This window comes from Delphinapterus leucas, chromosome 14 (genome assembly GCF_059928025.1).
Source record: "Delphinapterus leucas isolate spDelLeu-1000000601 "Yukka" chromosome 14, BTC_Dleu_Yukka2, whole genome shotgun sequence".
Taxonomy (NCBI): Eukaryota; Metazoa; Chordata; class Mammalia; order Artiodactyla; family Monodontidae; genus Delphinapterus; species Delphinapterus leucas.
In genome coordinates, this window is record NC_143142.1 from 39,401,632 (window position 1) to 39,414,031 (window position 12,400).

Consider the following 12,400-nt stretch of genomic DNA (forward strand, 5'->3'; position numbering starts at 1 on the left):
AGTAGTCTTTTTTAACAAAAAATTGCCATTATCATACTAACAAAACAAACTCTTTAATGTCATCTTATACCTATTAGATGATTATGTTCAAATTTCCCCAGTTATCTAAAATGTCTTTTTATAGTTGGTTTGTTCCCATCTGTATCTAGAAGAATTCTCCATGTTGTGTTTGATTAATATATCTATTGATTATTTTCAGTGTAGTTTTAGTTTATGTTTCTCTTATGAATGAGATTAAGCATCTTTGCTCATGCTTGAGGGTGATTTGTATTTCTTTCTTAAGAACTGTTTATATACCTGATTATTCTTTGGTTGTTGGCCTTTTCCCTATCAATTGATAGGAGCTGTTTATATGTGAGGCAGATTAGTTCACTTTAAATATTTGAAAGTTTAGAAATTCAAATTTGTTGTTAGTGATAAACATCTGATTTTTAAGTGACTGTGCTTGTGGTCATATGTTCAGGGACAAATATGAGTATTTTACATTAATTCTGCTCTTCATTTGACTACACTGTTTTCCCCCAGAAAATGTAGTGTGAAACATTGAGGAAGTATTCTGAGTTTTAGTACTGACTTGCTATTCATTCAGTGAGCAGTTATTAAATTATATGCTGAGAATGGTAGCAGTTGCTGAGAATACAACAGTGAAGAAGACACAGTAGGTTTTGGGGGCGTTGTATTCATTCTCTTTCGGAAAATATTTATACACTGTAGTTATATAACGAAATGATAGCAAAAATAATCCAGATACAAGATATTCTGTCTTGTATAATGGCTACACTGTTAATAACAATGTAATCAGCTACATGCACTTTTAAAACTGCAAAGGAATAATAACATCTCCCAACTTCTGTTGAAGAGAAGCCATATCCTCCTCTTGGTTTATAATACTGTGACCCCAGCATGTAAGTTTACCAATAGGAACAGTTTCAAGTTTAAACTATTATAGGAGCTATACACTATGAAAAAGCTTATTCTTTGTGACCTGGAGGTAAAGCAAATACAATATCTTCAAATGATTTAAATAGGACCAGATGTACTTGAGTTTTTAATTAAACATTTAACAGAGAAGAATTAGCATTCTGCCATCTTCAAGTATAAGGTTAAATTCTTTATCCTTTAAATGATTACTTTCTGTTGTCTTATAATAAGACATTAAAATTTTAAGAAGATCATTAAAATTTTATTATGCAGAGTCCCTATCTTACTCATCTTTCTACCTGCATTCCCATAGGTGAAAGTGCTTGGCACATAGTAAGAAGTTAGTAAATGGTATCTGAATGAATTGCATAGTTTAGCTGCATCAGTGAAACATTTTCTTGAACATAAGTTTTTAAAATCCCATAATATATGAAAATATCAAAACTTCATATCTCTAAAACCCTGAAATGCTTTACTACCCATTTACTTTAAATTTTCTATTTTTAGATGATACTGTAGAAAGTTGGGAAAAGAAAAATAAATCACCATTTTATAGGAATGGCATTTGTTTATTCTTTCCTAGTTTTAAAAGAAATGCATGTAGCTTATTGTATTGTTGTGTTCAGTGTACATACTGTTTTATATGTGATTTATTTTTGCGGTTATTTCATTACTTAACCAAACTGCTTGTTTTTCATGTGGTACATAATCTTCATTTTAGAATTTTTAGGCATACCCATTTAAAACTGGGACAGTTTTATTTTTTAGGCTCCTAATTTAACAAGGATAAAGTATTTGGCAGCTTTCTTCCTCATGTTCATTGGTGTTTCAGGGTCTTCAGGAGACCTCTATGATGAGGAAGCATCAAGAAAATAAATAACATATTGTTTGATAAGAACAATATGCTATTCATCAGATTACAGAACATATAAGACTCACAAATATTACATAATGGATAATTTCTTTTTAAAGTGTGTACTCCTCATGGCCATACTCTTAGTAGCCATCACACTCGCAGGAGCATTAGTTTATATACATGGAAAAACTTTAAGGGAGGAATACGGAAGTTGTTGATGATTTTGATTAACATCTTTGTGCTTTATGAATGGTAGGTATTGGATATATGTTTGAGCTGATGAGAGAAGATAACTTCCGGCATATTATAATATATTGATCAGGCTACTTTTGCCAATTTCTAAATCACTTATGGATTCTTAAGAGTTTTAAATGATCGTGCACTATTTTTTAAAAATTAGTATGTTATTTAAAAACATTTTGGTTGGGCCCAGGCAAATTTGTTGAAAGGAAGACTTTTTTTGACAGTCCCTTGTCAATGTGTTCCAGATAGTTCCATATAAAATTAGATCCTGTGACTCTGTGATAACATCAAAGACATGCCTAAAGGGTACTTAATTTTTTTTTTTAAAGTAGAGGATCCACTTGGAGAAACCAGTATAAGAGGCTATTTGAAAGACGTCAAACATGAACTTGTCCAGACTTTGCAGGTTTTGAAGTATACATAGGAATTAAAATTCAGTCATTGCTTTTAAAACTTCGTGTCAGGTTAAAAAAAAAAAAAAAGGGAAAGAAAAGATATGAAGGTAGTACCTGAGTTACATAATTTTTCTTAGATACGCATAAGAACGTAAATGCATCTGAACTTGTTTGGATACAATTTTTTTTTGCCTTTTAAAATCCCTTTCAGTATCGGGTTTATTATTAAAAAGCACAGGTAATAAGATGGAATTTAGAATATTTTTCATAATGTCACCATTTTAATAAATGCTTTTTGTCCACGCTATGTTTTACCATCAACATCTCACCTAGTAATGTTTTCTATATCTGGTAAATAAGGTAATCATTTTCATAGAAAACTAGGCAGATTTTTGAGACAGAATTGGAGCCCCATTGAAGAAACGGAAAGTATAGAGACTCTAATATGACAGGATAAATATTTCTTGATTCAGTTTCGGATTGCTCCATTTATTTTCTTAGATGTTTCATCAAAAATTCCAAAAAGATAACATTCATATTAAGACTACACAAATTAGCAATGAAAGGAATTGCAAGTAATTTTGGTCCATAACATCAGTGTCCTAGTCATTAAGAAAGGCTAGTCGTCAGGAAAATGCAAATCAGAACCACAATGAGATATCACCTCACACCTGTCAGAATGGATATCATCAAAAAGAGCACAAATAACAAATGTTGGTGAGGATGTGAAGAAAAGGGAACCGTCATACACTGTTGGTGGGAATATAAATTGTTGTAGCCACTGTGGAAAAAAGTATGAAGGTTGCTTAAAAAACTGAAAATAGACCTGCCATATATGACCCAGCCATTGCACTCCTGGGTATATATCCGAAAAAAAACAAAAACAGTAATTCGAAAAGATACATGCACCTCAATGTTCATAGCAGCATTATTTGCAATTGCCAAGTTATGGAAGCAACCCAAGTGTTCATCAGCAGATGAATGGATAAAGATGTGGTGTGTATATGTACTCAGCCATTAAAAAAAAAAAAAAATGGAATACTACTCAGCCATAAAAAAGAAATTTTGCCATTTGCAGTAACATGGGTGGACTTAGAGGGTATTATGCCAAGTGAAATAGAGAAAGACAAATACTGTATGATGTCACTTATATGTGGAATCTAAAAAATACAACAAACTAGTAAATATAACAAAAAAGAAGCAGACTCACTCAGACTCAGATACAGAGAACAAACTAGTGGTTATCAGTGGGGAGAGGGAAGTGGGGGGCAATATAGGGTAGGAGATTAATAGGTATAAACTATTAGGTATAAAATAAGCTACAAGGATAGGGACTTCCGCAGCAGTCCGTTAACCCAGCAGTGGTTAAGACTCCGCACTCCCATTGCATGGGACTTGGGTTCGATCCCTCGTCCAGTAACGGAGATCCCACATGCCGCACAGTGCGGCCAAAAACAAAAACAAAAGGATATATTGTACAACACGGGAAATATAGCCAATATTTTATAACAACTATAAATGGAGTGTAACCTTTAAAAATTGGGAATCACTATATTGTACACCTGTAACAATATTATACATCATTTATAATTCAATAAAAAAGTACTATCATTAACTCTCATGTTATTTTCCATTTGTGTTAACATAAATTCGATAATATCCACAAAAAATTAATTTACCCATTTTGAGATCATTAAATCTTAAGAGTAAACTAAGCACACCTTAAATATGGCTGCATCTCATAAAGACAAGTGTCTTTACTTTGAAGTTGAAATAATTGATTAGGCAGTTACAGAAATACTAGTAGTTGTGTTTTTGGTAGAAGCTTAATTCTTTGAGCTATATATAAAGCCACTATTTATCAAGAAGTGTTATTAGGCTTATAATTTATAATTCAGAACCATAAATAACTTGTTTTAGAGTGACAGTACATACATATATGGTTTATTCTGGGTAGCAAACGAGAATGAGTAAAAATTAACATAGCAATGATTTTTATTTTGTTTATAACAAATTGAATTCTTGGCTTATTTCTGAATTCTTATTTAAATTTGTTTCTTGTATTATGTTCGTGACTACACATATGGGCCCTTAATTGTTCATTTCTTTGAAAATTCACATACACGTTATAAGGTTAATTGTAGTGCAGCGCTTTTGGTCTTTTGAGCGCTGTTTCCTCATTAGGTGTCTCAGGTTGCCAGTGTTACAATCCTAAATACTTTTTTGAACAGACTACCTGTTCATACAGGAGCTGCATTGTTGTATAGCCTCATTCCTTCCGATGGGTGTGGAGCAGGATTAAAGCACACTTTATAGGGGTTCTAATTGTGGATGCCTAATTGACTTGATGAATGGCAAATGCTAAAATTTAAACACACATACATACACATACACACATAAACCTGTTTCAGGGCTGATCTGCATGACAGAACAAATGCCTCACAGGTGTTGAATGCTTACAAGATAAAAGAGTAGTCTTTCCATATTTCCCAAGAATTTTCTTTTGAAGTTTATAAGGATTTTCTGTCTCATTGTTTCTTTTCTTAAAATGGTTTATGGCAATAATCCATTTCATCTTGGGTGCACTTTTCACTTCTAAAGGCGGACCTGAGTTTTAGAGTCGGCCAAAATTAAAAAACAAGAAAATCTAAAAGCAAGTAAATTTTCACACACTTTGGGAAGGGTAAAAGAGTGAAAAACTGCTGACTCTAGTCTTTGGCCTAGTAGGGTCACAAGTTCTTTTCTTAATTCTTCAAGAATGATTTGATGCTTTACTAAGTACTTTCAAGGTCTTGTGAGTTTGTCATCATTACCTGAAAAAGAAGGAAGCTTCTCCAGCTACGAACTTGACAGATGGAAAAGATTTTTTTAAAAATCAAAAGATCACACCAGTTTTTATTTTAAACAGTGAAAAACTAATGTTTCCCTTTATTATAATAATTTACATTTTAACAGTATTCCAACTCTTAGGGTAAATATTTTTCCATAATTTTTTTTTTTAGCTTTTCATTTTGAGCTTATTGTAGATTCACACTGTAGTATATACCCTTTACCCAGTTCACCCCAGTGGTAACATCTTGTATAACTATAGTATAATAGCACAACTTAGAAATTGACATTTATACAATTTATCAATCTTATTTAGATTCTGCTACTTTTCCATGCCCTCATTTGTGTGTGTGTTTTAATTCACTAACGTGTAGATCCCTGGATTACCAAGGGTCCCTAATGCTAAGTCCCCAACCACCTTCCTCCCACCCCAACCCCTCCAGCTCCTGGCCACCCATAATCTGTTCTCCAGCTCTATAATTTTGTCATTTTAAGAATGTTATGTATGTGGAATCACATAGGGTGTACTTTTTGGGTTGGCTTTTTTTTTTTCCAACTCAGCATAATTCCCTTGTAGTCCATCCAGGTTGTTGCATATTTTAATACTTCTTTCCTTTCTATTGCTGAGTAGTACATGTGGTACAAGGATGTACTGCAGTTTTGTTTCGTTTTGTTTTTTTTAACAGTTCACTCACTGAAGGATATTTGGGTTGTTTCTGTTTTTGGCTGTTATGAATAAAGCTGCTGTGAACATTTGATTACAGGTTTATTCATAACATTTTATTTATTCAAATTATAGGCCATAGAAATGAGGGTAAATGTATCATATCAGTTGGACATTTCCTAGAGGTGAAATTTGAGATATAGGGCAGAAGTATAACTAAAAAATTCTCCAGGGCCTTTATTTTTCCATAATAACTGGATTTCCTAGCATTAAATCCTTACCTCTTGGGCAGTAAGAAAAGGTGACTTCCCCATTAGTATCTGTATGACTTTTAATTTCATCCCTAGTCAGCACCAGGGCGGGGGAGATTGTGGAGAAATGTATAGGTCTGTTTTCTAAAACTCTTACTTAGCTAAATAATGTTGTTCAGACAGATAATAAAAAATCCTGTTCTTAGAAGTGACAAATTTATTAATGTTTCTATACAAATTATATGGAAAGATTTTCTAAATGTATAGCTTATTAGAATCCATAAACTACCAAAGACAGTCAATGTTTAATTTTTCAGAAATTAGTTAACTAATAACCATTTATTGGGGATTAACTATGCCCCAAATAAAAGAAATTCTTAAGTAGATATAGAATTTTTAAACTTTCTAGGCACTATTTTTAAAAGTGAATATAATATCCACAAGTGGGAAAATTGTAGAATAGTAAAAAAATTGGTTTAGGAATCTGAAAATGTAAACACAGAAGTTTTTCCCCCCTTTTAATAATCACATTGCAGAAAATAGCATAGAGAAAATAGAGAACCAAATAGTTTAGTGTTGCTAAATAGACTTATTCTTTTTTACTTAATGATTTTAATAGCTGTGTATCATTCTGTCTAGTGGTTACATCATACTTTACTTAAACTCATCCCTATTTTAAGCATTTTATATTTCAATACATTGTTCAATATTCTTTGTGACTATGAGTTTCTCTATAGTTTGGATTATTTAGGTTAGAATCTGGATTATTTAGGTTAGAATCCAAGATGTGGGATATTGATGAAAGAGAGTCCTGTTATATATCTCTAGCTTGCTTTCCAAAAGAATTGTGCTAATTTATAATACCTCCTGCAAAGCATGGCAGTGTAGTTTTACAACACTTTTATCAACACTGGGTATTATAATTTTTATAATTTTGCTAAGTAATCTTTTGGGTTTGGATTTATATTGCTAGTGGTGTTGGATATATTTTCATGTTTGTTTAATGGCTGTTTTTCTCCTTTTAATTATTGTTTCCGAGACTGAGGAATGTCACTCTTATTTTATGTCCTTTCTTGCAGTCTCAATGCTCATCAGCCTGCTTTCTTAACAGTAATTACCCAAGTCCCATAGGCAGTGGTCTTCTATTTTGTATTGGACTCAATTAAAATTAAAAATACATATAACACATGTAATACATATCTTGAGCTAAAAACAGTACTGCCTTATGTTAAGTACTTTTTTGTAAGCAATTGTGTTCCTAGTCCCGGACTTCCTGACACAATCTGTTTTAATCCCAGAAGATTTGAGCCTACATAAGCACTATTGCTGTTATCAAAATACATAGGCTATGCCAGAACATAAACCTTCATTTATAGTGAACTTCTAATTATATGCTTGCCCATGCTATTGGGAAGTAACTCACTTTAGGTGGAGAAAATTTCATTCTATTTGGCTGTCATACAATAGACTAAGAGCAATAATGTTGCAAATACTCTTTTGTGACCTAAGGGTGCAAGTGAGGGAAATACACTTTTCAAACTAATGGGACGTGGCTCATTGTTCAGAGGCCAGGCTCAAGTAACTTAATAGTGTAGCATTAGATTCATAAAGAAACTTAGATTAACTGCTTTTGAAATGATAAAATGTATAAATAAAATACTGAGGATTTTTTTCTTTTTCAGGTTTACAAGTAAAAGTAACCAAACTGAAAAAGGAACGAATTTTGTAAGTATCAGCATATATAACACTGATGTCCTATTTATAAAGTAATTGATATTGATGTCCTATTTGAATTCAGTGTTTTATTTATAAGGAAGTTCGCTTTACTTAGTGTGGACCTTGTGTAGTTGACAGCGAGTTATTCAAAATTCTAAAGGAAAAAGAATAATTTTGAGTATAATCTTAGTTAATATTTGCATATATTTATATTTTAACATAATTTTAATATGTGTATAATCTTTTTCCTTAAAATATTTATTAAGATGGAAACTGATCTATAAACCATTTTGATCTGTTAATGGCATTTTTTTCTCAACTATGATTGATACCTGGAATTTAAGATACTACAAGATGGGGAGCAGAATAAGTCTGGGATTTCTAACTCATATAAGAAATGGGAACTAAATGGATATTCTGAGACCCCTTTTAACTAATTTGAAATTACCAGCAGTTCCCCTGTATTGTTTTGGTTATTAAGCCCAGAATCAGATCTGATTTTCTAAGTCAGGAGCAGATTTTACTCGTGGTTCTTTAGACCTTCCGCATTCAGGAATCTGAAACAGATGGCATAATAGAATGTTATTACTCATAACAAAAATTAATATCATTGTGACCAATAATAACTGCATTTGCTTTACAGTATATACCAATAGGTCTCAGTTCCTTCATATTCTAAAGCTTCCAAGACTGTAACCAGAAGCTGGAGTTACCAACCACTCATCAAAATACACCTCACTATTTTTGCTATTATAATCTGAAAATAGAAATTGTGAAGTTTTCCATTACACCTGTAAAGTCATGTTTGGAAGATGACCTAGATACAGAAATGAGAAATCATAAATTTTTAAAACAGTTTTTTTGAAGAATAATTTTATGATTCTTAATTACTGACACTTTTAAATGCTTTGCCTGTTGAAAATGTACCTGTTCCTACCTTAAAGGTGTCATTTTAAACATTTAAATTTAGGATGTATATCTTATTAGTTTATCATATTTTCTTACTGTGAGACCAAAAAAACACCAGAAGGGACTTTTATGGTAAAGAAGATGTATCCTTTCACATAGAAGGCCCAAAGTACGGAGATTCTAGGACTGGTTGTCACTTACTTCTATCTTTCTTCTCTGCCATCTTTAGTGTTCAGACTTGCCCTGTTAGTCTTGATTCACTTCAGTATGTCAAGCTGGCCGTCATCATTCTAGTTATCACTTGCACAACATCTTTGTGTCCTTTTATTTTTACTAATTATAAAGGTTTGTCAGAAGCAGCCCCCAGCAGACTTCCTCTAACTCATTGACAATGTTCATTCCTAAATAATAACTGGCAAAGAGAATTGAATTAACATGATTGGCTTACACTAATTCTGACACTACTTTATATGTATTCTAGGATTAAGTGAAAAAGCAAATATATTGTTGATAAGGAGGCTTTTCCTCAGTGGTGAAATTGTTTTTGAGTGGTTTGAGATTAAAAATTATGAAATACACGTATTCTATTGTTTTCATCTTCACCTTTGCTTATAGCCCAGCTAGTGATGGTGGCTACAAGCATTGTTAATCAGAAGATGAGTATGTACTATCAGTGACTTGGTATGCTGATATAACACACACTACACTAAATAGCTAATTACTGTTTGTTGGAGTTATTCTACAAGTCTCCTCTTTTATATATAATAATACTGTATAGGAAGTCTTGTTCCCTCTTACCATTATAATACCCAAAGTATAATATTTTGGAGTTGATCAGTAGTTAGACAGTGAGCTCTTTATATTGTACCTTGGTTCAGTGTTGGAAGTAAATGACCTTGTAAATCCTAGATTAACAACCATTGATTAGAATGACATCCTTTAGAATCAAAGTGTTGGTCAGTTTTTAGAAACATTGTGTTTGCTATTTGATTTTATATTTTAAACTACATTCACTAAATGTTTTTGAAGGAATTTAGTTTTATTAAAAATGGATCCTTCTTGTAGACCTAGTAATTTTATTTTCTAAAATGTTACTATTTTAAATGATAGATTTATAGCTGTAGAATAGTATTTCCTCTTGGCTAGAATCAGAATCATTTTCCTGCAGATTGAATGATTAGGCATAGTTAGAAATGATCTAGGGCCTTCCTGGTGATCCAGTGGTTAAGAATCCGCCTTCCAATGTGGGGGACGCAGGTTCGATCCCTGGTCAGGGAACTAAGATCCCACATGCCGTGGGGCAACTAAGCTCGCGCACCACAGCTACTGAGCCCACACACCACAACTAGAGAGCCCACGTGCCACAACTAAGACCTGATGCAGCCAAAAACAATAAAAATAAATTAAAAATTTTTTAAAAAGATCTAGATTTGCTTATAACAAATGTACTTTTTTTTAACTGAGACTTTTTATACAAAATGTATTTCTCCATACCTCTAACCAAACAACCACATGAAAAACCTTTAATTTGTAAATGACTGTTGAATATTACTTTATCAAAAATCACCTAAAACATTTCTGAATCTTAAAGAGTGGAAACACAGCTGGTTGTTCAGTAGGTGATGATAATGGTTTACTTCACTGTATAGTTCTCAGTCATTTGATCCTCTTAGCAACCTTTTAATATATATTGTAGTTACTCTGTACCTGCCTACCTTAGGTAGCTTGGGGTTACACATTTTGGAAGCATGGGTAAGTAACTAAATCCCCTGAGTAATCAGAGAATTAAAGGGATGCTTTATTTTGTAGAAGGATAGGTCATTGCATTGTGGGACCAAGAACTCAGATTTGCCTGTATGACCATAACTCTCCTTTTCAAGTATATTTTATGATAGACAGTCAGGGTACAGTAACAGGATGTCTGGTCTCTATATTGTTAGAACAGCTTTATTTGTGAGGGTATCTCAGTCCTAGGGATTCCCACCTGGAAGAAGCAATTAGAAAAGAAATCAGTAACTGCACTATACTTGTCTGTCACTTAATTGCTTCAGACTTGTGTTTTGATGATAGTTGTCTCTGCACATGACTAATGCTCCTCTCTTACACAGATTCATTTACAAAATTACACATGTATCAATAGAAATGTTGAATACTCCCAAAATAGGATCAGTGAAAACCTAGTGCTGCTTCTGAATTAAATACATTTTCTAGAAGTATTAGAAAATTTTTTTATTATTAGCTTCAGCTATCTATTACTTCCAAAATTTCATATATATATATACATATGCTACCAGAACAATATTTGTTGTATAGCAGGAGGCCATTCTTAGATGTATTGGCTTTTCATTCAATATCAAATATTCAATCAGTATATAAGAAGTACCCTCATATTGGTATCTGACATTTTGACTTAGTTGTTTTGCTCGTCTGTTTTGTTGCCAGTGATATTACATTCTACGTTTTAGCAATTTTGACACAGTCATTTGGACATCTCCTTTTTCTGGCAGACTGGTTTGTCTCCTTTATTTGATTTGATATTTCAGACCCTTGAGAGGGCTGGGAGAAGATATTTGAACCGTGGTATTATCCTATATTTTCAGATTCCAGATGACACAGAGAATCCTGATTCAATTTCTAATGGGTTTTCATAGAATTAAAATATATGCATACTTTATATATGTGATTGTTTGAAGTATAATGATGGAGAGGTAAAATATGGCACAACCTTGGAAAGTAACCAGGTAGTTTACTAGAAGAAAATTTTAGGTGTCTTTCTTTTTTCCTGACTAAAATCAAAATGGTAAATACTTAAATAGAACTTACTGTGTGCCAGTACTGTTCTGTATGCTGTATATTCATTAGTACTTAGTCCTTGCAAATGTCTCATGAAGTAGATACTACTAATGTATCCACATTTTTTGGGGCACAGAGAGTTTAGGTTACTTGCACCAGCTCACACAGCTGTTACGTGACAGCTGAGATTCAAACCTAGGCTTCAGGATGTAGGGTTTGTGTACTTCTACTTCACAGTAAACCCTGGCTTAAAAGTAATACCAGGTAAAAGTTTAAGCAACACAAAAATTAGTAAAATAGAAAGTACAAATCCCTCATAATTGGAATAGGAATGATATGAGTGGAGTTACCTATTTACATTATTGAATGTAGATAAAATAATTAAAAAAAACAGTAAGTGTACATTTTAATAGCAATTTTGACAATGTTGAGTCAGTGGTGGCATCAGAATTTACTCCTTCATCTGTGTTCCAGCATTGTATAATGAATACCTGGTGCTTACGAAGATACTTCTGTAGAACATAAAAATACTGCAGAGCAAATTCTAGTATAATTTGAACTCTGATTAACAAGATATTCAAACCTCACCTTCTAAGTTGTTTGTTTTGATACAACGAATTCATAATATGTAAGTGGTGAGATCATGCTTTGGAGTTCTTAATGACAGAATAGTCTTGTTAGAGTATTTTTCCATTAAAAAAAAATGACTTATTTCTTGACTTTTAGAGATGCACAGAGACTAGAAGAATTCTTCACCAAAAATCAACAGCTGAGAGAGCAACAGAAAGTTCTTCATGAAACCATTAAAGTTTTAGAAGATCGG

General features: G+C 32.7%; 1 protein-coding gene across 15 annotated transcripts in view; it reads left to right on the forward strand.

Moving 5' to 3' along the window:
* RBBP8 (RB binding protein 8, endonuclease) overlaps positions 1-12,400 on the forward strand; it is a 95,599-nt gene that overhangs the window by 21,489 nt on the left and 61,710 nt on the right. For 14 of the 15 annotated variants that reach the window (XM_089894986.1, XM_089894988.1, XM_089894992.1 and 11 more), the window contains 2 exons: positions 7,842-7,884; positions 12,304-12,399. In XM_089894986.1, the coding sequence (XP_089751112.1) occupies positions 7,842-7,884; positions 12,304-12,399 (139 nt within the window). Of the gene's footprint in view, positions 1-7,841; position 12,400 lie in introns of all 15 variants that reach the window. The other variant, XM_089894987.1, reaches the window with a different exon arrangement.